Source organism: Helianthus annuus, chromosome 12 (genome assembly GCF_002127325.2).
Source record: "Helianthus annuus cultivar XRQ/B chromosome 12, HanXRQr2.0-SUNRISE, whole genome shotgun sequence".
Classification (NCBI taxonomy): Eukaryota; Viridiplantae; Streptophyta; class Magnoliopsida; order Asterales; family Asteraceae; genus Helianthus; species Helianthus annuus.
In genome coordinates this window covers 53,918,498-53,946,174 of record NC_035444.2, presented here as the reverse complement: position 1 = coordinate 53,946,174, position 27,677 = coordinate 53,918,498, and the positions used below count along the sequence as shown (strand labels likewise).

Below are 27,677 nucleotides of genomic sequence, written 5' to 3'. Positions count from 1 at the left end.
TAGGAATATGCGTGTAAGATTATTAAAGACTGAATGAACATTATTGAATGAGTAGGTTACAATATATATATAGGGATTACGAGTAACCCTAGAAACCTAACCGAGCCCGTGGGCCCATAGTCTAATACTCCCCCGCAGTCGTAGCGGATGGAACTAGAAGCTTAAACTGAAAACAAAAAATAATAATAAACCCTAAAAAACTGTCTTCGATTTCGGTCAAAATTCCATAATCTTGCAATCTTCAATCCATAATCTTCGATACACGGTTTTGAATGATCTCGTAATCCAATAAGAGACAACCAATACAACAGTGCAGCGTCGGCTGGTAGCGGCACGACAGCGGATCGTAATCCTGCAGGCGGCATAGCGAAGACCGTAGTCTAATGAGCGGCGGCGGCACGACGGCAAGGGGCGGCTTGACGGAGATGCGAAATCAACAAGATGAGCCGTAGCATCATCTGTGTGGTAAGAGACCGTAAGACCGGTGAATTTAGAACCGAAGACGAAGCTTTATTTGAACACAAAACTGAAAAAAATGGAAACCGAAAATGAACAAAGATCGGACAGGGCGGCAGTGGCGGCACACCGCCCTGTCTAGGGTTTTTCTCAAGTGGTGACGGCGGCTAGGGTTTGTATATTTGTGTGTGGCACGGCGGAAACGGTATAGAGCCTAGGCTGGCTCTGATACCATGTAAGATTATTAAAGACTGTATGATCATTATTGAATGAGTATGTTACAATATATAGGGATTACGAGTAACCCTAGAATCCTAACCGAGCCGTGGGCCCATAGTCTAATAATGCGGAACATATTTTTACCGGGTGCCAATTCTCGCAATTGGTTTGGCAAGTGGTCATCCAGTGGTGGAAATCGCAAGCGTTTTTCGGTTTCCATGTGGGGGACCTTTTCCATATTCACGAAAACGCTTGGGGGGTCGAAGAATAGAAGGAAAGTGTTCCAAGCGACTGTCTATACGATCATGTGGAGTATTTGGAGAGCTATAAATAATGCTATATTTAATGCAAAATCCCCTTTGGTTGCGAACGTTGTCGTAGAGTCGAAAATGCTTTCTTTCCTTCCGGTAAAGAATAGATCAAAAAAAGGGAGCCTCCCTTGAGAGGATTGGAAAAGGGTTCAATTTAGATAGTATGGATAAATGTTATTGTCGATTGTTCTTTAGTGTTTCGTTTTCTGTTTTGGGTTGTAATTGCTAGCTCCTTGCTAGTTAGAGTTACGTTTTGAATATGTTGGTTTTGTTGGCCTGTTGAAAAAAATTTAGTATTTGTATAACAACGTATCAACGTTGGGTTGCAAAAAGTACTACAAGGCCAGACACAATCGACCTTAAGACGAATGCTGACGTATGCCGATGAACTTGTCATAGTTGGCTATGAACGTTGTGGTTGAAACGTACAAGAGACTTTGTATTATGAATATATTATTTTGAGTAAACTGCCATTTTGGTCCCTGTGGTTTGGCCAGTTTTGCCATTTTAGTCCAAATCTCAAACTTATTACATCTGGGTCCCTGTGGTTTGCATTTTGTTGCCATTTTAGTCCAAATCTAAAAATCTCTTATTTTTGACTGTTTTAATGTCCTTTTTTTGTCTTTATATGAAGGGGTAGTTTGGTCATTTAATTTTCATTAAATGCAATTCATTTATTAAAAAACCTTAATAATATAAATATCCTTTATATTTACTTCATCATCTTCAACCTCCCTCTCTCTCTCTCAAACAACTCTGCTCTCTCTCTCTCTCTAAAATTATAGAACCTGCATCCCCTCTCTCTACCCCACTCTCTACATTTTTCCACCACCAACAACTGCCATCCACCACCACCACCCGCCGCACCACTCCCAACCACCACACACAACACCACCTGCGACGGCACCACTCCCAACCACACCTACCGCATCACCTGCCACCGCCCCAGATCTGATGAAGAGAACTCCACCACCACCCATCTCTCTCTTCTCTTTCGGTTTCTTAATAAACAAGGTGGTCTCCCTCTCCCCTTCTTCATCGACGCAAACCCCTCCTCCATCGGAACAGAACTAACCGGAGCCACAGAAATAGGCAGAACAGCAGCAGCTAAATGCGCTTGTTGCTGCTCTTCCAACCCTCCATTCAACGAAGCCGCCATGACAATAGCATCTTTTCTTGTGTTTTACCACTTCTTTCTTGTAAAGTTTTAATCTTTTCTACTTTTCTTGAAGAAATAATGTTGTTTGCATCACATATGACCTGTTCTTCGTCTTATCAGCCTCTTTTCAGGTAATTTTAGTTTTTTTTTTTTATATTTGCGTGTTGTTATTTCAAGATTTTGGTAAATGGGTTTCTTTCTTTTTAATTAAATTTGCAAAATTCATGAGGGTTTGTAGTAAATCTTGAATAATTTGTGCATTCTCAGCATGGGTCTGTTGATTTGTGTATTCTCAAACTAAAATGACAAATTACCATTCTTGAAAATCAGATGAGTTTAATGATTTTGATGGATCAAGGGGACGATTTGGGGGGAAATTGTGAGGATAATTATCACGATTTGATGGATTCATGGGCAAAAGAAGAAGAAAACGGCTGAAAGAAGGAGCAATGATGGGAGAGAAATTTTTAGAGAGAGAAAAAATTTGGGCAGAGAGAGATGGGTGGTGGTGGTGGAGTTCATGGTGGGTGGTGGTGTTCAACAGAGAGGAGAGAGAGAGAAGAGAGAGATGGGTGTTTGGAGAGAGAGAGAGAGTGTGCACAGTGGGTTTTAGGAGTGTTTGGGTTTATTAATAGTTAAAATGACCAAAATGCCCTTCAGAAAAGGACAAAAAATCAAATTTTTTTAGAAATCTGAACTGGTTTTGAAATTTGGACTAAAATGGCAACAAAATACAAACCACAGGGACTCAGATGTAATAAGTTTGAGATTTGGACTAAAGTGGCAAAACTGGCCAAACCACAGGGACCAAAATGGCAGTTTACTCTATTATTTTTTTAACGACAAACTAACCTACTCTTAAATACCCTAATTTGTGCACAATTGAACTTGAACCTTCACCACTGGCAGACTGTAATATTGAGCTACAAGCCCTTTTGTAGGATGCATATCAAGTTAAATCCAAATAAGATTTGACCAAATATTCTTGCGGTGTTTTAGAAGTACATTGTTTTGATTTCGGTGCTAATTAGGACTTCAGAATTAGAATGATCGCATATTATATTTTTTCGAGTACGTTTTTAAATAAAAATACAGTGATAAAACATCCTTCATCTTATTGAGTGGTTCATATTGTTACCCCTATAAAATCATAGGGGATTACATGTAAATTGATGGCGGCAATACATGGACTAAAATGCACATAGATCCAGCTCGAATAAGTTTTGAATTTAGTTAAACTCAAGCTCGACTGTCTCATTCACATCAACCTAGTAAAACCCGCTTATACCCTTCCCAATGCCTGAAATGCGAAGTTTCAGATTTACACATGGTGTCTCAATTGACAAGTTAAGGGAAGCTCCCTATGAATTCAACCCCATGATCATGATTTAATCTCAGGCGATTTTAACTTTATGATGCTTCTTCTGATTGCAATTAGCCGAGTTTTTCTTCAGGAATAAAGGAACTAATGTTACCCGACCGGTATCAACTTGAGATCATTTTTCTAACTCGACCCAAAAAGTCTATTTTGCCACTATGTTTGGGATTCCTTTTTCTAACTCCTTATTAACTTCTCCCAAAAGTTAATAAGTTAGAAATTGTGACTTATTAACTTATTCTCTCACAATCCCAAACAACTTTTTAACTTTTCAAAAAGTTAATAAGTCAAAAGTTGGTGAAAATAAGCAAAATATCAGCCCCTATTATTAAGACGTTACTGTCAGTACTTCTACTCATCAAGTGAGTGCCAAATGAGCCCGTGTGTCACATCCGTGATAAAACTGGGCAATAATTATCAGTCCAAATGTTTCCTCATAGTGTCTTTGCAACAATTGCTACACACGCGCACACGTTGCAGTTGACTGCACCAATGAGAAAGCTTGCAAATTGCAATAACTGCCAAAAGCAGGTCACATTGCTCGTGAGTCGTGACTGCCAAAACGATACAAGTATGTCACGTATGCAGCATATCTGGGTCTGGGCAGTCAGTACTAACTTTGTCGGGCAATCTGGCTAGTGCAGCATTCGGGTTCCGGTTGGCTCTTTGTCGAGACATGATAGGCCAGAATTCTGTGACTGTGCCTACGCCTAACAGGGTACGTTAACCAAAATAACAGTGTTGTTTCTAACGATTTAAAACCCTAAACCGTAAACTATAATAACTCACCACACAATCATCCTCTCATTTACACTTTGTTGCACTGATAAGCTCACTATCATTTTCCTCGATAAAATTTAGAGCATAAAGAAGGATATGATGCAACATCTACACTAACAATTTCTTAACCTCACAGAATATAAAGTTCAAACTTCAAACAATGTACTATAAAGATATGTTTTCACATTGTGTAAGATACCTATATTATTGCAGAAAACATTGAAGCGATTCGTAAATATTAAAGCTCACAAATAGATCTTACTATCTTAGTGTAAAGCAATACCTCCACCTGAATACTCAACCTCACGAGCAGGAGGCAAAGACGAAACCCAATCCGACGCATGTGTTGGCAGAAGACCCAAAGCGTTTAGCTTCCACACACCAAGCAACATACCCCCCAAATTAAGGGCAATAAACAGTAATTTAGGTGCAAGTAAATCCACTTTGCTATCTTTGTAAGGCGCAAAAACCTTCCCGACCCCTTGCAGCGCGCTTAACGGTTGCCAAAGAGCTGAAAACGTTATACCAATGCTAAACAGATGCACTGTGCTTCCAGCCATCCACATCATAAACCCCATCATCATAAGATTCTTGAACGGTGCTTGGGCTACTTCCCATGCTTTTTGCGACTTCCAATTTGCTTCCGCATCTTTCTTTTGACGACTCAGGGTAGAATCGTCTTGATCATGAGGGACACGCGTGAAACCAGGCGGATCCGGAATGTCACGAGTGGAAGGAGTGGATGAGTTGTCGGTGAATTCAACAGCCCATTTTCGACTTCCCATCACTCCTTTCCCTTTCTCCATCTAGCAAACAAAATAAAACATAAAATGTATCAACAATGAAATCAAATAATCAAAAGTCTAAACCAGCCGTAGCAACTTGCCACTAGCTAGGTTTTAAAATGCGCGATACATGAATTTTGGCCCAAAAATCTAACGCGTGATGTGAAAAATTATTTAAAAAAATACTAAAAAATTAATTATACATAACAATTATTATATTGTTAATACTTAAACATCACATTTACAAAACATACTTAGTCATAAGCGTAAAAACACACTTATAACTAATAAAACACCTAAAAATTAAACATACTTATAACACACACACTTATAAACATACTTAGGGGCTATTTGGCAACTTCTGAATGGTTAAGTGCTGAATCAGTAAGAGGTCTGAACCATTAAGTGCTGAACCAGTAAGAGGTCTGAACCATTAAGAGTCAGTATAATGCTTAACTATTCAGAGGCAAATGTCTGACCAATTCAGATTAGAGGTCTTAACCATTTAGACTCAGTATAAAACTTAACCATTCAGAGGCAAATGTCTGAACCATTCAGACATCTGCTCACGAAACAAACAGTCTGAACCATTAAGTGCTGAATCAGTAAGAGATCTGAACCATTAAAAACCTCATTAAGAGGTAAACAAACAGGCCCTTAGTCTTAAACACGAAACCACGCTTATAACTTATAGCATACTTACTACTCTTAAACATAAAAACACACTTACAAAGTGTGCCCAGTGAACAATGCACGCATCAGACTGTGCGGCGGTGAGTGCATTTTTAAAACCAAGGCCGCATGAGGTTTGAATTGCATACCAGATACCAGTGATTCAGTGAATGCATCTATAAACCTAAATGCTCTCAATACAGATACATATGCCTTCAGATAATTTAATAAAAAAATTGGGCAAAACAAGTTTTATAATCTTAAATCTTGAATCTACACTAAAGAACTTCCATTTCCAAATACAAACCCTAGAATCCAATTCAGCCGATAAACAAGTTCTTCAAACGATTAAGATCTAGAATTCGCTCTAAATATTCAAAATCGATCGAAAACACGTTGAATTTACAGGATTGATAACATCTAATCAGAATATAGGAAACTGGATCTCTGAGAACGAGATAGAATGATTCTATGGCGATTAAATCAATAAGAATTCGAATTGAAATAGAAGAACACGAGATATTTACATTAAGATCACGATGGATTAGGTTAAACATACCGTTATCAGCAAATCTAGACTAGATTTGACTTCCAACTGTGATATTCAATCGACGAAACCCTTGGTTTTTGTGACGAACAGATTGATTGAAGAGTATAAATATAGGGCTTGTTTGACACTTTGACCCAGTTCAACTTTTGAGATGAATAGGATTATAAGTTTAAAGAATATGCATAACCAATCCCCATAAAATTGAGTTACAACATCTTTTCCCCTTCTCTCTTTGACACCGAAGTTTTGTCTCACGGAAGACTAGTGGGAGACCCGCGCGTTGCGGCGGTGTGAACAGTTAGTTTGATATTACCATAGTGCCCGTCTCAAATCATGTATATAGTATAGTACACGTCCCTGCACGTTATAGAAGTACAGCTAAATCAAAACTATATAAATAAGCTTTCATAGCACATAAAATTCTATTATCCAAAAAGATTCATATCACATGAAAGAAGTTTAATTCTTGTATCAATGTTCGACATGAATGGGCTAAAAGTTGAAACTAACAAGATGCACTAAACGGATATTATCACTTGCAAGTTGCAATGAATGAATGAAGAGGAAGCGAAACCAACAAAAAACCAAAACCAACCAACGGACACTAAGTTTCATCTTAAATTAGTACCAAAATCTAGTTCCATCAGTTTCTAGCTGGGAAACAAATCTTAATATAAAATCCAGCCGTTAGAAAAACCAAAAAAAAAAAAAAAAAAAAACTAAATGAAATATTTGACAACTTGGATTCTAGTCCATATTCCCTCAGCCACATAAACCTCCCTGCATCAATAATATCTTTGCACATAAACCCTAGCGCAGCGCTCTCTGCAACAGACATATTTCTATCTCCACAGATATTCTTAACATTTTCCCTGCCAAACACAAACAGAATACATTCATCACTTCAAATAAAGTAACAGGCCGGTCACTTCATAATATCTTAAAAGGGCAATTAATAACGTGTTTGTATTAGCAACGTCTGAACTATGGTCTACATCTACGGCCCAGCTGGTAAACCATGTAATTGCATGGAAATCGTCTTTCGTAATCCCTAAATTTAAGAAAAAAATCTTTATCTGCACGCCAGCAAGCATTTAGGGTTACTTTCATGAGACATATAACAAACTTAAAGTAACTAAAGGTCGGGATATGGGTTTTACTGATATAATGCTTCCATTGGCAGAGATGGTGGCAACAAGTTGCTATAGAAAGTCCTCTCGAGTATGATTTGTCTGCACCTTCCTCTAGCGCTATTGGAACAATCAAGTCAAACTGCATATCAATACAAGTAAAATTATCAGTAATTGCAAAACAAAAAAAGATCTATTGCAAAAAAAAAAAAAAAGATCTGGGAGATGCAGACATTAGAGGAATAAAAACAATGACTGCATAATGCAACTCTAAATTCGGGTTACCAGAGATACAAACCCAAACACTAAGTCGGTGCTTTGTTGAAGTTTACGCACAAATCGCCATTTATTGTTAAAACGTTAGGAGAGCTTCAAAAATGATAAGAAAGCTTCACGAATCATCGCGAGCCACCTGGCCGCCTACGTGGTTCACCCGGCACTAACTGGTGTGTCTCGCGAGCCACCTGACCGACTACGTGGCTCACCCGGCGACCATGCTCACCCCAGCGCTCACATGTGACCGCTTGTGGCACCCCGTTGTTGTGCTCGTGAGCCACCTGGCCGCCTACGTGGCTCACCCGGCGCTAACTGGTGCCACAACGCACATCCTTCTATATAGCAGCTTCATCGATAAATGGTCCCTGCAAAAATATAATTGTAATTACTGCTAGTTTAGCTGAAACTAAAGTCAATATATTTTATCAATTACCTGGGCCACACCTTCACTAAAACCATTGCCGAATTTAAGCCTTTTAACGTCATTTAAGAAGGCGTTCATGAACTTGTCATATATGCCCACAAACCGGATCTCAGTTTGAATTCTTCGAAAGAGATTAACAAACCTTCCAAGTTTGGACCAGTTCCACTTTCTTTTAACCGTAAGAAAGCATCTTGTAAAACCAATATCTTCAAGAACAGAAATATAAAAGTTATGTTTTGTGTACATATTATTGAAGTGGGCAATGGACTGCGATTACCAGTGGTGTGACTGCAAATGGCGGTTCCTGCTGCAATGGTGACCTGCAACCCTCTATCTCAGCCTGCCGGGATCATGAATGCAACGTTTCACCTTCTTGATCATTCATAAAAACAATATCATGAAAACAATAATCTTATGATGATAATATAAGTTATTTGAATAAAAAACGAATATTTACACACGCATAAAACGATATCCAATTCCCCTATTCTAAAACGACCACAACCTTGACACCACCGTCGAATCTTCTTCAACCGCCATTGAATCGTTGTCATCGTAACAAAAAAAGTCCTGCACAAATCATCACATAAATATAAAGCAAATATATCATATTAATAGAACTATGATATCAATTCAAAGGCCTCATTAGATAAAAAAAATAAGTTCGTAATCCAAAATCAATAAGAGAATCAAGCAATTTTAGCAGTTTTAACAACAGAACAACTTTTCTTACATTCCTGACTACCTGTAATCACCACCATAGTCACTACCAAACCTCAACTTCACCATCTGAGGATTCCTCTGCCGGAATCCTAACCGCTCCAGACTGACTCATGAAGGAACCCTAAAGCCGCCACTGTTGAGGCTTCGATTTTTCCACCACCTACCACTGCTATCGCCCCAAACAACAACATCACTGACCTTTCGTCATATCATGGTAGAAACCCTTGACCCGATGGACTTTGATGCTCCGATTAAACCCTCACCGCGTTGCAGCGGAGTCGATAATACAGGCCGAGAACATAATTTAAGCCTAAAACGTTAAAAATCATATATACATGTGTGTTTATATAATACTTGGAATGCCCGCACGTTGCGGCGAGAAACATATCACTTAGGTTGGTGAGTTTAGGGCTATGTACAGGGATGTAGTTTCTGATGTGGCGTGCGGCGACGATGGTGGCAGTGCCGTGCCGTGAGAATATTAATCACCAGAATGGTTTTAGATTTGCAGCTATGTACAGCCAATTTTTGTTGAAGGTAATAATATAACATATAATTTTCCATGCTGAAGTAAGATGGGTTGCACAAGAGAAAAAAAACATAAGAATGATATCATATTGGCATCTTTATTGCCCCAAGTTATACAACCACCGTACGACCACTTCATGCATCCAATCCGCCTGTAACACCAATTCCATCAATAAATAAATTTATTTTATTCAAACATAGTATAAAAAATCCATAAAAATAATTTAGTTTTGAACTTCCTGCCGGATCTTATTGAAGAGAAGCAACTCGATGGAGGGAAGCTTAAATAGTGCAGGATTCCACATTAGAACACCTTATTGCTCATAGCAATAAGCAATAATCGGCAAGTGCCAATAACTATAGTGCTTAAATACATAATATTTGAAACTATAAAACATGACAGGTTGATTGAAGCTCTGAATGGGATGTCTTATAGTTTACAAATCATAATTCTTTAATAAATCGTTAGATCAGCCAGTGCTAGTGTGCTACTCATTGTCCTTATTTCAACCAAAAGAGTGATCAGTGGTGCGACTCGCCTCAATTTCAACTAAACGACAATCAAGCATTCCATACAGGGGTGTTAATTTCTGACACGACCTGAAAACACGACACAAACCTAACATGAAATTCGCGGGTTTAGGTTTAGTCTAAACGGGTTCGGGTCAGTTTCAGGTTCAACCAGCGAACCAGTTTAGGTTAACGGTTCGAGTCAACCTGAGCAGGTTGGCAGGTTGACCCGTTTAACACATTTATACTATATTATATTTTTTACAATATGTTTTATGTCATAAATTAAATGGGTATGTTTTTATTCCATAATTATTACTTAAAAAGAGAATTAATATAAGATTTTATAATTTAAATATAATTGTGTTATATACATTTGTGTTTTTTACTTAATTTTTAATTTTAATATAGTTATTTCAGGAAAAAAAAAATTCAGGTTGAACGGATCGTGTTCAGGTACATATGAATGATACGATTTTCGGGTTTGGGTCGGATTCAAGTTCGTGTATAATTTTCGGGTTCGGATCGAGTTGAACCCGCGAACCTGACCCGTTTATCACCCCTATTTCCATAAAATAGACTGTAATCAAAATGTTTTAATTACTGATATCAGCTATCAACGATCTAATCATAAAAGCAAATTAAATCTGCAACAACCTCAAACAAGTATGACCATATTGCCATCCTGTTAGACATAAAAAATATCATAGCTTGTGGAGATAAACAAACAGACGATTTTTTCATTTGTTAAAATATATTAAAAATATTAATGGATTTATTAACAAATGCAATCATAACTTGGCATATGCAAGTAAGACAACAATCAAGAAAGACAGTTACCTGCCTAAAGCACCAGCAATGAGAGGAGCCGAGTGACCGCCAAGATTCAGATGTGTTTCTCGAATCCACTTTTTGGTAGTTTCTATCACACCAAAGTATGTTGCACCAGTTGCAGAAGATCCAGTGGCCCCAGGTACAGCCTCTCTATAAAAATTCAACAGTGAGGTTGATTAGGAAAAATATAGCAAAGGGATGATAGATACTTCCTGACGATTACAAAAGCACTGCTTTAACTTCTATAAGTCACTAATACATACCTTCTTGCACAAGTATTCTATTTGTGCATACACATTGTTGTCCAGTGTTATTGAATTTAGTTGACAACTGAAATAACAGACAGAATGAACAAGAAATTACTAAGTTACTGTTTTTAAATATACGACCCGGGTTTCCAAAACGGGTTAACTGATTGTGTATATAGAGCTCGTATGTAACCCTATTATGTGGACGGACAGGTTTAACAAATAATGGATTCACTTACACCTTCACTGCCAATTCCAGGTCAGCATCATCGAAGATTATGCAAGGCGCGTTACGACCAAGTTCAAGAGATACCTACAAGTTCCCTTTTTTGGTAAAACTAATGATTGCAGCATAAAACATTAATTTTACTAAAACTACCTTTTTAACAGTCTCTGATGCACCAGCCATCAGCTTCTTTCCAACACCGGTGGAACCAGTAAATGTTATCTTCCTGACCTAAATTTATTTATTTTATAAAACCAACAACAGATATAAAATAATGAACACCTTGTGAGGTATCACGTATTACAATAAACCGTAACTAATGTAAATTATCAGATAAAAACAAACCTGTGTGCTCTCTAGTAGAGAAACACCAATGCTAGGAGGATCTCCCATGACCACATTCAAGACACCCTTCAGAGGACAAAAATGTAATTAGACATTATGTGATGAGTGATTAAAAAAAAGTTGTGGTAGGCGTGGGTTTACAGGCGGAATTCCCAATTGAAGGGCCAGCTCAGCTGCTGCTAAGGCGATCAATGGTGTGAGCTCAGAGGGCTTTATGACCAGAGTACAGCCAGAGGCAAGAGCAGGGCCAACCTTGCGAGCAATCATTGCGATGGTGAAATTCCATGGAGTGATTGCACCAACCACACTAACTGGCTGCAAGTTATTGGAATCATGAGGAGCTGATCCAAAAGCATAACGTAAAACAAATAATCACCTCTTTAAGAACAAACAATGATTACCTGTAAATTTTCAAAGCCCTAGACGCGTCTCCGCCACTACTATATCAGATAGATAGCCTTCATCGATCTCTGAACCGAATATGTCCGAAAATAATTCGTTTATCGATAATTCGAGTTCTGAAGCGGAAGAGCATCTGATATAAAACTGAATGGTGTGAAGCAAACTAAAGTTGCAGGTTTAACATACCTTGAAATGTAGAAGATGATAGTCATAATCTGGATACTGGAACGAAATTCAAGTATTATTGATCGAATTAGAAGGATTCCAAATACAGTATCCGGTATTGATGTAGAACCGACCACCCGATCTGACGCCATATCACCGACCTGATTAAAAGCGGTGTTGCCAGTCACCGGAGCACCAGACGTGATTACTGATTTCAAACATCAGAACACCAATTAGAGAAGTTAGATAAAAATTCCAATTTACTTAGGATATGGGGTCACTAAAATTAAAACATAAATTTGAAAAATTAGGGTTTAGGATCAATCTGTTATTCACTTACTTGATGATTGTTGTTGATGTTCTGTTCTTGCAATCGTTTGATGCGTTGAAACCATAGAAAACCCAAAATCAAACACCAAACCAAGAATTAAACAAATGCAAATAAAATTCCACAATTGATAAAATTCCACAATTGTAAATCATGGATTAGAGAGGTGGCTGGCGGAGGAGACGTACCGGAAAGAGGGAAGAGGCCAAGGAGAAACTGGGGTGATCGAAACCCTAATCCGAATTCACTATTGTCATCAAGAAAGTCCCCAAATTTTAGTTGGGTGATGAAAGCTATTACATCGAAAGTTAATTTCTACACCGTTGTCGGTGCAGCGGCGACCGGGCAACGGCTGGTGTTTTGTCTGGCATCTGAAGGGTGCTAGCCTGTTGGGGAGGGTAAAGGGTTATACCAGACATAGGAGTAAAACTGACGACAGCAACTGTTTCCGGCCATGAACCAGCGTGGGAGACCACCGTTGATTGACCGGCTCGGCCTTTTCTCCTGCGTTCTCCCTCTCTCTCTCTAACACTCTGCCATAAACTCTCTCTCTGTCTCTCTTTTAAAGCATTCATTCACGGCCGATCAGTTCTGCTCCCCATCATAAGCCGACAGTTGGGATTCTCTAGGATGAATTCTCCTATTTACCCCCAAGCGTCTTAAAATGTCCCTCTCAACAGGCTTTGGGTTCCTTGTATACATTGCTTCAAAATTTGTACCTATAACAAAATTACCTTTTTATACATCACTTCTCCTTTTTATAATAATATAGATAGGGTTGTTTACGAATTACGATTCAAAAGAAAAAATAGAAACGAGCTTCATTTTTTTTTCAATTTTAGCTGTTTAGGTCTAGAGAACGAGTAGGTGATTGTGCTTATGGACTTTAGTTGAAGTTATTGATTTGAAAATGAGTTTATTTTGTATTATATTTTTATATCTTTTACATGGGTTATAATTGAAGTTGTATAAATCTATGATTTTGTAACTGATATATGAGAAGTTAATTTTGTTAAAAAGGTTCTTATGTGTTGGCTCATGTGGATCCAGGATCCTACATTGAGAACAAATGATACAAAGCCAAAACAGTTCTGCAATAACTGATCCAGAATAAACAGTGTTTTGGATTCCTTCTCCTTCCAATGACAAAGGCATTTAACAACTGCTGATTCTAAGGTCTGCTACTAGTCAAAGGTCTGATGGAAGCAAAGGTCTGATCAGCCTTTGAAGAAGGTCTGCAAAAGCGTCATCAGAGGATAGAGCCCATCAGAGTTTAGAGTCATCAGTGTTTTGTAATCAGTGTTTATAATGTAACAGTGTTTAGCTAGCAGAGGTTAGACTTTGTACTATAAATAGACAGTGCTTGTACTGTTCTATTAGATCACTTCACACACTTGCATTTTGTACGAACAAACTCTGTGATCTCAGGCTGAGCGAGAGTTGTAATTCATGCATACGTGACTCATTGTGTAAAACAATCATTCAATACAAAGTGTTCATGATGAAGCATATCTTCCATTGTTTGTGTTATAAAGTTTTCTTCATTCCGCTGCATTATTTCCATACTTATTATCATTTTTCATTATTCATCTTAAAACAAACACAAACAATTCAAACTCAGATCCTAACAATTGGCATCAGAGCTTAGGTCTCAAATTCGATTTAACAGTCAATTTGATATAAAAGATCAACTCAATTCATTGATATTGTTTGTGCGTATTTGTTGAAAACAAAAGTTTAATCACGTTCAAAGTTGGTTAATAAAAAACTTTGTAAAACAACCAAAATGTCTTCAAACACATAAGATCCTCATAACACTGGCACCCTGTACCAACCACCTATGCTTGTCAGATCTGAATACAATATCTGGCAACGTAGGATGGGTCATGTCCTTGCACAGCAAAACACCGGTTGCTGGAAATCGGTTATCTTCAGACCACATGTTCCGATGGTACCAAGTGCAGAAGATCCCAAGGTCTAAGTACCTAAAAAACCAGAGAATTACTCTGAGCAGGATTTTTAGAAAATTGAGTTAGATGCTACAGCATTTAGTATAGTTGCTACAACTCTACCAAATGATGTCTATACTGGCCTGTTATACTGTAACAGTGCAAAAGAGTTATGGGATGCACTAAAAGAGCAATTCAGTGGGACAGAAGAAGTCATTGAGAACAACAGAGAAGTGTTAAACCAAAAGTATGAAACGTTTTGTCATATTAAGGGAGAGTCATTGACCCAGCAGTTTGAGAGGTTTAGTTGTCTGATTAGTGAGCTAAAACCGGTTAATGTTGAATATGCTAACTGTACTTTAAATAGTAGGTTCTTTAGATCATTGCTAGAAAAGTGGGATACTATAGCCTTTGTTATTAGAAACTCTGTTGGGTTCAAGGAGATGAGTTTGACTCAACTTCATGGTAGGCTTCTCACTTATGAGAGAGAGCTTAACCAGAAAAAGAAGTTACAAGAGTCAGGAAAAGTGGTTGATGACTATTCCTTTGGTAGTACAACACTTTTTGGTCAAGAAGAGTCATCTGGTGGCAGTAAGGATCAGAGTTATGATCATTATATTGACATAACAGCAGGTGGAGCCTTCAACTTTGAGCCTTACTCACCCAATTATGCTTTCACATCTAATGGGGAAAACCAGATCTCTGACAACTTATCCTTTGAGTTAAATGACCTTCAACATTCTAACCCCACATATCTAGAAGAAATGGACATTTTGCATCAGCTTGCCTTGTTGAGTGTTAGAACAAGCAAGTTTCATAAAAGAACTGATAGGAAGTTTCCAGGGTTGCATGGGAATTTGAAGGTTGGGTTGGATAAATCAAAAATCAAGTATTATAAGTATAATAGGCTTGGTCACTTTCCTAGGGAATGTAGGAGTCAAAACAGTGGACCTATAATTACTCACCCTAGTCCAAGACGTCAAAACATCCAAAACACTGTCCATTATTCCCAATATACCCCTGCTCCTCATATGCAAAACACTGCCCATTTTGCACACCCTGTAAACACTGTTCCTATCCAGTATGTCCAAACCACTGTTCCTCAAATTCAGTATGTTCAATCCCCAGCACCCCAGGTTCAAGTGCAAACTACACCACAAGCTGCAGAAACATCTGCTCTAGCAGAGGCCAGTCAACAGAGCTTCTTTACACAAGGCTTTGTTGATTGAAGCAGCTTACCTGATGACTTAATTGATGAAAATTTTGCTCTAGTTGCTAATTCTGATGTAAAACCTGATGAATTCTGTTTTATGGCACTAGAAACAATACCAGAAGGGCTTGAAGCTGAGGAGGTGGAGTCCAAATCTGAGGTGGTAGAAGAAGAAGCTGAAACAGATGTTACAGCAAAAACTATTGGTGAACAGATGTTAGAAGAGAAGGTTGCCGAACCTCTGTTGGAACATTTGGCTGACCTATGGGATTCCAGTCTATGTGATGGTGAATGTGATTGTGCCATGATGGCTGCTGCTAAGGTATCACCTCAAGTTATAAAAGACTTGTGTTCAGATAAATGCATTATTGCTTTTGCTAACATTAAAGAGGTGAATGAAAACCTTAGAAACAAGATCTTAAATGATGAAGTGCAATTTGAAAAAAAAACTTTTAAAGAGTTGAAAAACAAATTGTTTGAAAAAGAAAATGAAATCAACAGTCTAAAACATGAATCAAGCATAACCAAAGATCAACTCCAAACTATGGTAGAAAAATATCAAAGTTGTAAAAAGGAGTTTGAGTCCACCCAGATCACTTGTGAAAAATGGGTGGAATCTTGTAAAGGTTATGAGTTGATGCTTGAGAAGCAGATCAAAAGCAATGTGAAATTTGGCATTGGGTTTAGGAAAAATGACCAAATTTCTGAAAACACTGCTGTAAATGAATCTGGCTTGGTTGAAGTAATACCCATAAACTTGGCTGGCCAATAAATCAAAGTCACAGATAAAAATGGAAAGAAAATTGTTTTAGAAAAATCAGAGGGATCCTCAACCTTTGAGGAAATTGAAAAATATTAATTCACTCACCTGGTCTGATGAATATGACAGTCTTGAAAATTTCAAGCCAATGGATTTTCCACAATTGAAGGTGTCAAAGCACCCAAGGCCAAAATCAGTCCTCTAAAAGACATCTTAGCAGAGGTTAAAAACTCTGTTGAAAAGGAAGTTGAAAAGAGGAAGAGAAAAGAAAAAGTCAAAAACCTGTTTTGTGATTTATGTGAAAAGAAGAATCATAACACAAAAGATTTTTTCTTCTAAAAGCATATGACATTAACAAAACAAGTATGATTGAGCCTGCACCTCATTGCACAATTTATGGAAAAACCAATCATCAAACTCAGCAGTGTGTGTATCTCAAAACTTTTGAGGTTAAAAGAAAAGAATATACATAAAAAACATTGGAGAGTCCACAAAAACCAACTTCCAAAAACAAACAGACCACTGTCCCTATTCAAACATCTGTTGCAAAACAGCTGAAACCAACCTCTACTCCCAAAGAGGCTAAAGCAGCAGATGTTCCATCTGCAAACCAAGTCCCAAGAGGATATGGTCAACCATTGTGCCAAAAGGTCCCTCATGGTTATGAAGCCTACAAAAGGCCATCTAAACCAAAAATGAATAGGCATCTTATGGTTATCATCATTTGACAGGAGATGGTCCACAATAGTGGTTACAAAAGTCTGCACAAACCTCTGAACAAACCACTGTCCATTCTCCTGGACTTGAGACCGACCTATCTGTGACCCCATCCAAAGCCATCTTGGCTTTGGAGACTCACCTGAACTAATTTGTTACTTGATGTGCAGGGAGCTTCTGCATGCTTAGATAGTTTATGATATGTAGATAGTGGAGGCTCCAGGCACATGACTGGATGTAGAGCCCTACACAAAGATTTCAAAAAACATGGAAGGGGTGATATATCATTTGGTAACAATTCAAAAGGGAATGTGTTGGAGTCAGGGACTGTTCAGGCTGGGAAACTCAAGTTTGAAAATGTCAATCTTAAATTTATTCTTATTAGTGTTTCACAAATGAGTGACAAGGGCTATGGGTCATTCTTCACTAAGAAAACTTGTAAGATTGTTGTGCCAGAAGTGGTTAAAAAGATTGAAGAAATCATAGCTGGGAGCAAAACACAACTTGTAGCTCATAGGAGTGGCAATGTGTATGTGGTTGATATGTTGAAAAATAATCCAATGTCTGATGCTTGTATGTTCTCAGCTGCCTCTACTAAAGAGACAGAACTATGTCATAGGATACTTGGGGTACACAAATCTTAAAACTATCACCACACTCTCAAAACAAGGCCTTGTAAGAGGCCTTCCACCAAAACTTTTCACTTGTGATGAGCATTGTATTTCTTGCTTAAAAGGTAAACAACATAAAAGCTCATTGTCACACCCCCAATTTCCACGTGTCACCGGTGGGCCCGGTGGAGGGTATGGTGACGTAGTTGGCATCATCATGGACAAACAACACAATATAATAATGCACAGCGGAAGCAGAAATAGATTCATTTCAACTTTAAATAAAATGTAATATTAAATATCACGAGTAGTTGAAACGGATCCACAGGCGGATCAAATAAAATAAGATAATTGTTCAACAGTTTTATCGTCGTTCGAGCTTGCGAGACTATTGTGGACGCTCTAGGAGACAACCAGCCTAGTACGTGTAGTACCTGCACTTAACCTTTTGGGAAAATACGTCAGTTTACACTGGTAAATACAAATTAACTGACTCATTTTAAAAATGCTTGAAAATTGATTTAAATGCACATGGCATAAAATATTTTTATAACTTGGGATCATTATGCAATATAATCTTGTGAACGAATTACATGTTACTCGTGCGTTCAGTAGCCTGGATCTTGTCCGGGTTAAAGATCAATAGACACACCACATTAAAGAGTTATACACTGACAGGTGTACGCCTACACCTCGTGCTCTGGTCGTGGCCATCTCGTAAGATGATGCCAAGGATATCCGGGACATGGTCATTAACCCCCCAAAGGCTTTAAGTAAAACAAGACTGTTTAAACGAGCCGATCAAATTATTCAATTGAACACCCAAGGGTGCAAGATTTATACGCTCGATCAAGCGGTATTCTATATACCGTAACCCAAGCCCGTATAGGGAAAATAAGTTAAAAGTATTTACCTGAGTAAGTATGAATCACAATTGGCAAGTGAGGGTAGCTTTTACTGGGCCTCCTATTCTGGAACAAAGGTTTATAATAACCTATTAGATTCCTAACGGGTCTTTTATTTAAGCCTAAGCTTGACCGGTTAGTTTTAAGGACGATACGGTTCAAGCGCACGATTAAGCGAAGACCGGATAGAATGTGATTTAGACCCGACAAGTTTGAATACTTGTATAATATGGGTATACTAAATACATTCTGGATTTTGAGACAAAAATGATAACATTTGACCCGTTTCGGTCAATTTATGCAAACTAGTTACATAAACCGAACCGAGCGCTAAAAGAGCGTTACGGGTAGCCAAAAGAGTCATATGCAAGTTCCCTGAGATAATATGCTTTAAATATGATATAATATCAGCAAGTTATGTTCCATTATGCCCCGAATGAATTTAAACTCAATTTATGCCTTATAAGGGCATTTTGGTCATTTAAAAGATTATGAAAGGGTTAAATTAAAAATCTGAGTTACAGGTCTGATTTATACAGTAAATATACTTAATTTGACATATTATAACAGTAGGGTATGACCCATATACAAAACTTATCATTTAATATCAAACTATGCACCTTAGGGGTATTTTGGTAATTTCACAAGGGCTAAAAATGTCAAAACTGGAAATCTGAGTTCAAAAACTTATACTTACTGTTATTTTATAAAAATATGCTAAATACATCAGTAGGTATAATCCTTATATGTTTAATATGGGTATAACGCATACTATGCGTTAAAAACGCTTAGGAAGGCGATTTAGAGCCGTTTCCGGGTTTTCAAAAGAAAGCTGAGATTTTTATATTTCCAGAATGCTCAAAATAATTTATTTAACAAATAAAATCAGTAGAAAAAGGTTTGGGGTCAAAAGGATGCATAAAACTCATTTTATGGCTTAAAAGGTCAAAACCGGTATTAACCGAATCAACTTAGAGACCTATGATACGATCAGCCAAAAATTAAATAAAAATCTTCAAAAATCCCAAAATATTATATAACATCAGTGGGTAAAAGTTTTATATCAAAAAGTGGCCTTAAATAGGTTATACGCTAAATGCGCCGTTTATTTAACATAAAGCTATAGTTTTACGATATCGGACATAACTCGAAATCTGGACCTCCAACTGATATCAAATTTTCGATGCAAGTTTATAAATCAGTAATAAAGATTTCTACTCTTTCACTTTTCCAAAAATCACGTTTTATAACAAAAAGGGCAAAATAGTCAACTTTAAGCATAATCGGAAACATGCATATGAATCGGTTAAGCATAGAATCAATTTGTAAATTTCCAGAGAGTTACACATAAATATAAATGGTCAAAAATAAGCTCTAATGCAGATCTCAAACATGCATGCACGGATCCGAATCGAGAGTCAAAGAAAAAGTCGTTTTGTAAGACTTTCGGTTCCAATCCGGGCTTATACTAAAGATTGTCGAGTTGATCATGGTAAAACATATTCTTACATTCATTATAAAGTTATTTTTTGATGATCAAACTGATTGCATGTCATCTACATTACCATTTATGCTATATTTTGCAAAAACAAGTTCTGTTGACTTTTTAAGAACAACTTTGACTCGACAAATAGCATACTTAGAGTGGGAATCAGAGAATACCCTTTTGAGGGTTTGTTTCCCACATAAATACCAACTTATAGGTACTTCCAATTTGAGAAATGACTGAGCCATTTTCGTTTAATCGAAAAGTCAAACTATATATACAACGGATTGACTTTTGGCTAATAATCTATGCTAGAACGAATTAGAGGAAGTTATGGATGCTTACAAGAGTCCTAATGAAGCTTAGATAGCACTTTGAAGTTGCCTTGTCGATCAGAAAGCCCCTGGAGTTGTCTTGTGAGTTTTTGAAAGTTGCTAGTGTTCTTGTTTCTAACACAAGACCTCAAAAGTGATGAATTTGATCTGATTATAAGGGAATTCAGGTGTTGTAAGAAGTCCCCAGGTGTCCCAACATGCATGCCCTTCAATTGGTGAGTTTTGGAGGTGGTGCTAGCTGTTTACAACTCAAAATTCGGACCCAAATCAGGCTGTTCGCGAGTTTTTGCATCTGGGCATGGGTCGCGGCCCGCGTAAGGCAGCCCAGGCGGGCCGCCTGGGGTCTGCAGCTCCCAAACTTCGTTTAAAAGTTGCAGTTTTGGTCCCTGTTCTTCGTATACGATGTTTTGGCCGTTTATCTTGACTCGTAAACCCTCAAACTTGGTTTTTAGGAACCTTGGGACATTTACCAACATGGTAAAGTCCTCGGTTAACTTTGCGCTCACCCGAAAAGTCATGAAATTCGACGTTGACGCTTTTAACCCCTCAAGTACGGTTTTGGCCATAACTTTCTCATACGATAACGAAACTTCATGAAATTTTTACCACATATTCTAGTGAGTATATTCTAGCATTACAAAGCTTCGGGGCTGCCAAAAGATCACTCAGAGGTATAAATTCAACATGTTGACACTTTTAGTCCCTATAGTTTGTAATTCCTCACTTTCGTGCATTTTCCGCTTCGTATGATCCATGATCTATCCGTTTAAGGTTATAAACACCATGTAGGATTATTATAAAGTCTATTTATCCATTGTTGACACTTTGGACCCTTACGTTCCATAGTTTTCACTGTTTGTCAACTTTAGTCCCTCTAAAGTATGTTTTCGCATATGCAAAGTCTATGACACGTGTCAATGCATTATTGGACGTAAATTTTCGAGGTGTTACATCCTCACCCCCTTAAAAGAAATCTCGACCTCGAGATTTACTGAAACAAATGAGGGTATTTTTCCTTCATCGTGGATTCCACTTCCCACGTATATTCGGGACCTCTACGGGCATCCCATTTGACATTGACAATAGGTATATACTTCCTTCGAAGCTTCTTTACCTGTCGATCCTCGATCGACAATGGTTTTTCCACGAACTTCAAACTCTCATCTATGTGTATATCCGTATGCGGTATGACCAGTGATTCGTCAGCGAAACACTTCTTCAGATTACAGATATGGAACACATTATGAATAGCGCTAAGTTCTTCAGGCAAGTTTAACTTATAAGCAACTGACCCGACACGTTCGACAATCTCGAAAGGTCCTATATATCTCGGGCTTAGCTTGCCTTTCTTACCAAATCGCATCACCCCCTTCCAGGGCGATACCTTAAGCAACACTTTATCACCTACATCGAAGTGAAAATCTTTGCGCTTAGGATCCGCATAACTCTTCTGCCTATCCCTGGTAGCTTTCAAACGATCGCGAATCTGAACGATCTTGTCCGTCGTCTCAAAAACGATTTCTGGTCCTGATAGTTGGACATCTCCAACTTCTGCCCAACAGATGGGCGATCTACACTTTCTACCGTATAAGGCCTCAAAAGGCACAACTTTTATGCTGGAATGGTAGCTATTGTTGTAGGAGAATTCAATTAGTGGTAGGTTCTTATCCCAACTACCACCCAAATCGATCGCACATGCACAAAGCATGTCTTCCAGAGTTTGAATAGTACGCTCACTCTGACCATCAGTCTGAGGGTGATAGGCTGTACTAAAATTCAAACGAGTGCCCAATGATTGTTGGAAACTCTTCCAAAAATGTGACGTATACCTAGTATCTCTATCGGAGATAATAGATACAGGTATACCATGCAACGCTACAATCTTATCAACGTATAATTGAGCTAACATATCGGAGCTATACGTCTCCTTGATGGGTAGAAAATGAGCTGACTTCGTCAGTCTATCTACGATGACCCATATAGTATCATTTCCTTTTCTCGTCTTTGGTAACTTGGTGATGAAATCCATTGTCACCATTTCCCATTTCCACTTGGGAATTTCAGGTTGTTGAAGCAAACCTGACGGCTTCTGATGCTCAGCCTTGACTTGAGCACAAGTCAAACATTTAGCTACATGCTCTGCTACGGACTTTTTCAAACCAATCCACCAGTAGTTTGCTTTTAGATCCTGGTACATCTTATCAGCTCCAGGATGAACGGAATATTTAGAGCTGTGGGCTTCCTGGAGGATAACATCCCGAAGTCCTCCATAAACTGGAACCCATATTCGTCCGTTTAGTCTTAGCATTCCATCTTTTTCGTAGGATAACTGCTCCTCAGTTACTCCTAACTTCTCTTCAGGATAATTGGCTTCCAACACAGCTTCCTTCTGTGCAGCTAACACCCTTTCGTTCAAATTATTCCTTATTTCAATGCGCTTGGTGATGTGCGTGAAGTGTGTTATATTTTTAGATGTTTATTTAAGCCCTTTTTACACTTTTAGCCAAGTTTTAAATTTATAAAACACGATATTTACTAACACTAAACACACATATGGGCAAGTGCACCCATCGTGGACGTAGTATAGTGTTGGTAAGATACCGAGGTCGTCCAAGGACACAAGAGCTTTTAATACCGGTTTATCCTCAACGTCTAATCAAATCAAAAAGTTAGAAAAATGTTTTAAACTAAGAAAAATAAAAACTAACTAAATGCTGAAAAAGAAAATAAAATAAAAACAGATAGACAAGATGAATCACTTGGATCCGACACGTGTATTAGTATAACCTTTGATTATTTTCGCACTTTTGCACTTGTTTAAGAGATTATCTTAGTTATTGTAGTAGGCCCCTTTTTCGGAGGTGACGTTACCCTCAACCCAGTAGTTTGAGTCAGCAAGGATACAATCCTAAAGGGTCGGATTATTGAAAGATAATGAATTAAGTTATTAATGCAAATTATGGTAGGCCCCGTTTTCGGCGGTGACGTTACCCTCGGCTAAGTAGTCTGAGTCAGCAGGGATACAGTCCTAAATAGCCGGGTTATAGTATTAATAGTAGTTAGCTTATGAGGGGGTCAAAGAGTTTGGATCCCCGCCATCCAATACCTATGGGCATTGAAGGAGATCCTATTAAATTTGACCCAGGTCCCAAGCAGGACCTCTAAACGCTGAACAAGGGCAAGACCTTTACCAAACCGTTCCCTTAACCCCCGACCAGGTAGCCAACATACCTCCATATAGACCGTGGAGATATGAATGGTGAAAATCTTTTATTTTATATAGACAGTAAAATAATGCCAAGACACCACGGACAAACGATAAGGAAAGATCACCTTCAACATAAGTAACTAGTTATTAAAGTCATTAATACAAAACCAAATAAAAAGTGCAAAAGATTAAAAATAAAAAGTATTATACTAAACACTTGTCTTCACCAAGTGATGTAAGAGACTTAGGCAAACATGGCCTTGATTGTCAAGAACTCTTACGATCAATCTTGGATCCCGAGACGACTCACACACTCTATGATGGACAATGGATGATGGTGGTGGATGATGGTGTTATGGTGGTGGTGGGTGGTGGATGAAGTGTGAGAGAGGTGGTGTGCCAAGGGATGAGAGAGAATGAAACCAAGCTCCTCTATTTATAGGCTGAACAGAACGCTGGACACGGCCCCGTGTCCGCTGGACACGGCCCCGTGCCCGTCTGACATTCTCTCTCTTCATTAATTGTAATTGCGAATTACAATTAATGCGCCTGCTGTACTTTCAACACGCCCCCGTGTCCGCTGGGCACGGCCCCGTGGTGAGCAATGGAAGCTTCTACTGGTTTGTCCTTTCTGCTGCTTCCTGGGCACGCCCCCGTGTTCACTGGACACGGGGCGTGTTCAGACTTCTGTTCTCTTCTCTTTGTCTTGGGAGGTGCCTTTGAGGGTCCGGGCAGTTTACTTTTGTTCCTTTTCTTGTATTTATGGTAGAATTAGTGGTCTTTTTGCTTCTTTTGTGATTTTGAGCTCATTTCATCCTGAAAATACAAAAGGAAGACAAAAACACTCTTTTTCCAACATTAGTACTTAAAAAGGGTTAGTTTTATGCCTTAATTGATGTGTTTTATATGTTGCATTTTACACACATCACTTGGCATTGATTCTGATTGGTTTCACTCTTTCTTTCCTGCTTAAGGCGTCGGCAACCACATTTGCCTTGCCTGGATGGTATCTTATCTCACAGTCGTAATCATTTAAAGTTTCCATCCATCGCCTTTGTCGCATGTTCAATTCCTTCTGATTGAACAAGTGCTGAAGGCTCTTGTGATCCGAATAAATCACGCACTTGGTTCCGTACAAGTAGTGTCTCCACAGTTTCAATGCAAATACAACGGCACCCAATTCCAAGTCGTGGGTGGTGTAGTTCTTCTCGTGCACCTTTAATTGACGCGAAGCGTAGGCAATGACCTTGCCTCTCTGCATGAGTACACAGCCCATACTAGTGTGTGACGCATCGCAATACACCACGAATTCTTCTATACCATCGGGCAGTGTTAACACTGGTGCATTGCTCAACTTCTTCTTCAGAACGTCAAAGGATTCCTGCTGCTTAGGGCCCCAATCAAACTTAATCTTCTTACGAGTCAACGAAGTTAGGGGCGCAGCAATCCTCGAAAAGTCCTCGATGAATCGCCTATAGTATCCTGCTAATCCTAGGAAACTGCGAATTTCGGTAGGAGTCTTTGGCTCTTGCCAATTCATAACTGCTTCTACCTTAGCGGGATCTACTTGGATACCACGCTCACTTACCACATGTCCAAGGAATTGGACTTCTCGGAGCCAAAATTCACACTTCGTAAATTTGGCATAAAGTTTCTCATGATGTAGAAGTTTGAGAATACAACGAAGGTGTTTCTCGTGGTCAGCTTGGTTCTTCGAGTAGATAAGGATGTCGTCAATAAAGACGATAACGAATTTATCTAGATAAGGCTTGCAAACGCGATTCATGAGATCCATGAATGCGGCTGGTGCGTTAGTGAGCCCAAAAGGCATCAGTAGGAACTCGTAATGTCCATAACGAGTCCTAAACGCTGTCTTGTGTACATCTTCATCCTTGACCTTCAACCGATGATAGCCTGACCTCAAGTCGATCTTTGAAAAGTAGCTTGCTCCTTGCAACTGATCGAACAGATCGTCGATCCTGGGTAAAGGATACCTATTCTTGATGGTGACTTTATTAAGCTCACGGTAATCGATGCACAGGCGCATCGATCCATCCTTCTTCTTGACAAACAAAATCGGCGCTCCCCAAGGAGACGAGCTAGGTCTAATGAAACCTTTAGCTAACAGATCATCTAACTGCGTCCTTAACTCCTTCATTTCCGTCGGTGCCAACCTATATGGCGCTCTCGCTACAGGCGCTGCACCCGGAATGATATCAATTCGGAACTCCACTTGCCTATCCGGCGGTAAGCCAGGTAGTTCTTCCGGAAACACCTCAGGGTATTCCGAAATGACAGGGATATCTTCGATCTTCGGCTTTGGCTCATCAATAGTAACTTGTGCCATATAAATGACACAACCTTTCTGCAGACATCTGGATGCCTTGAGCATGGACACTTGCTCAGGCAATCCATGCTGGGTATCTCCTTGGATAGTGAGTGACTCACCAGACGGAGTTTTAACTACTACTTGCTTTCTGTTGCACACAATCTGGGCTTGGTTATGCGATAACCAATCCATGCCTATCACTATATCGAATCCAGCTAGCTTAAAGGGAAGCAAGGATAATGGGAAAGAATGATTCCTAATGGATATAACACATCCATCTAGAACAGTCGAGGCGGTTTCTATGGTTCCATCGGCTAATTCCACCTCATACTTCACACTTAAGGTTTTAACAGGTAGGTTTAACAACTTACAGAACTTATCATCTACAATGACTTATCTGCTCCTGAATCAAATAATACTCTAGCAAAAACATCATTTACAAGAAAAGTACCTGTAATGACGTTATCATCTTGAACTGCTTCCTTAGCGTCCATCTTGAAGACTCTTGCATTGGTCTTCTTTCCATCATCGGCTTTCTTAGCGTTCTTTGGGCAATTAGGCCGGATGTGCCCTTTCTCATTGCAACCATAACAAGTTGCATCCTTTAGCTTCTTGCATTCCAAGGTTTTATGGTCTGTGGATTTGCAGATTCCACATGGTTTTGCGTGAGACTGGGATTTCGACTCAAATCGACATTTCCCAAAGTGGTTCTTCCTGCAGGTCTTGCATCGGGGCTTATCCCCTGATGGTTGCCAATCTCTCTTAGATCCCGACCCTTTCCTGTGGTCGTTGTTCCCTCGGTGTCTTTTCTCCGATCTTCGTGAGGTGTCATCCTCACGTTTCCTCTTATTCTCCTCCGAGTTCTTAAGAGCTCTCAACCTGACTACATATTGGGTGAGAGAGAGAGATAGATCAGCTACCGATCTGAATGTTGTAGGCCTCGATGCCTTAACGCTCGCCTTGATCTCTGGTGCCAAACCCCCAATAAAACGGGCGATCCTTCTCGGCTCTGGGGTTACCAGGTATGGCACTAGTCGAGATAGAGTGTTGAAAGTGGTAAGGTATGCCTGGCAGTCGAGGTTCTTCATCACTAGGGATACGAAATCTGACTCAATCCTTTCAACTTCGTGTTGTGGGCAGAAATTTTCTTTGATCAGGGCTACAAACTGATCCCATGACATACTGTAAAGTGTGGCCTTACCGGCAGCTTTCAAGAGAGATTTCCACCACGCCAGTGCGTCCCCCTTGAATGATTGGGACACGTATTTCACCACATCCCGATTAGCACACCCGCTGATATCTACAACCGTATCTATCTCATCTAACCAGGTCATACAGTCGACCGCTCCTTTCTCCCCAGTAAAATCTCTGGGTTTGCATGAGACGAAATATTTATACGTACAGGACTTGCTGTGCGTTTCATGTTTATGCTTGATCTCTTGTTTCGGGATACTGCTGTGGTTAGAGGAGTGGTTATCCTCATCATTCTTCTTTGGCTCATCTTTCTTTGATACATCATTCTTAGAGGGCGGCTTGCTATGAGCCTCTGAATGATTCTTGGATTTGGAACGTGGTACGGTTCGGGTCCTACTTCGAGTCCCGCTCGATTCCCTGAATTGCCTATCAATAGCTTTGGCAACAACATTTTCTACCAGTGCTTGTAGCTCCGCACCAGTTACATGAATCTTAGTATTATCTGGGTTTTCCTCAGAATGACT

General features: G+C 39.1%; 2 protein-coding genes across 20 annotated transcripts; both read right to left on the bottom strand.

Annotated features, from left to right (window-relative positions):
* Window positions 1–4,400: 4,400 nt before the first annotated feature.
* On the bottom strand, window positions 4,401–6,662 carry LOC110894931 (ER membrane protein complex subunit 4). The gene is made up of 2 exons (XM_022142188.2): window positions 6,320–6,662; window positions 4,401–5,109 (listed from the first exon to the last, which is right to left on the bottom strand). Exon 2 carries the CDS (start codon window positions 5,107–5,109, stop codon window positions 4,570–4,572), a length of 540 nt encoding a protein of 179 aa, XP_021997880.1. The 5' UTR covers window positions 6,320–6,662; the 3' UTR covers window positions 4,401–4,569.
* A 33-nt stretch (window positions 6,663–6,695) lies between these two features.
* LOC110894930 (succinate-semialdehyde dehydrogenase, mitochondrial) lies at window positions 6,696–13,081 on the bottom strand. 19 transcript variants are annotated; one of them, XR_004874104.1, is made up of 17 exons: window positions 12,638–13,076; window positions 12,462–12,482; window positions 12,143–12,329; window positions 11,956–12,072; window positions 11,696–11,869; window positions 11,555–11,620; window positions 11,363–11,440; window positions 11,223–11,296; window positions 10,999–11,065; window positions 10,742–10,885; window positions 8,886–9,543; window positions 8,646–8,710; window positions 8,418–8,509; window positions 8,150–8,346; window positions 7,726–8,081; window positions 7,471–7,582; window positions 6,696–7,182 (listed from the first exon to the last, which is right to left on the bottom strand). XR_004874104.1 is itself a non-coding variant. In XM_035980552.1 (15 exons), exons 5-11 carry the CDS (start codon window positions 11,819–11,821, stop codon window positions 8,630–8,632), a joined length of 636 nt encoding a protein of 211 aa, XP_035836445.1. In that variant the 5' UTR covers window positions 11,822–11,869; window positions 11,956–12,072; window positions 12,143–12,329; window positions 12,462–12,482; window positions 12,638–13,080; the 3' UTR covers window positions 6,696–7,386; window positions 7,471–7,582; window positions 7,726–8,081; window positions 8,150–8,346; window positions 8,418–8,629. The 19 variants fall into 19 exon arrangements, 16 of the variants coding, with proteins under 16 accessions (XP_035836445.1, XP_035836449.1, XP_035836448.1 ...); XR_004874105.1 differs by having other exon boundaries at window positions 11,956–12,024; window positions 12,638–13,075; XR_004874103.1 differs by having other exon boundaries at window positions 7,739–8,081; window positions 8,418–8,710; window positions 11,956–12,024.
* Between the last annotated feature and the right edge of the window lie 14,596 nt (window positions 13,082–27,677).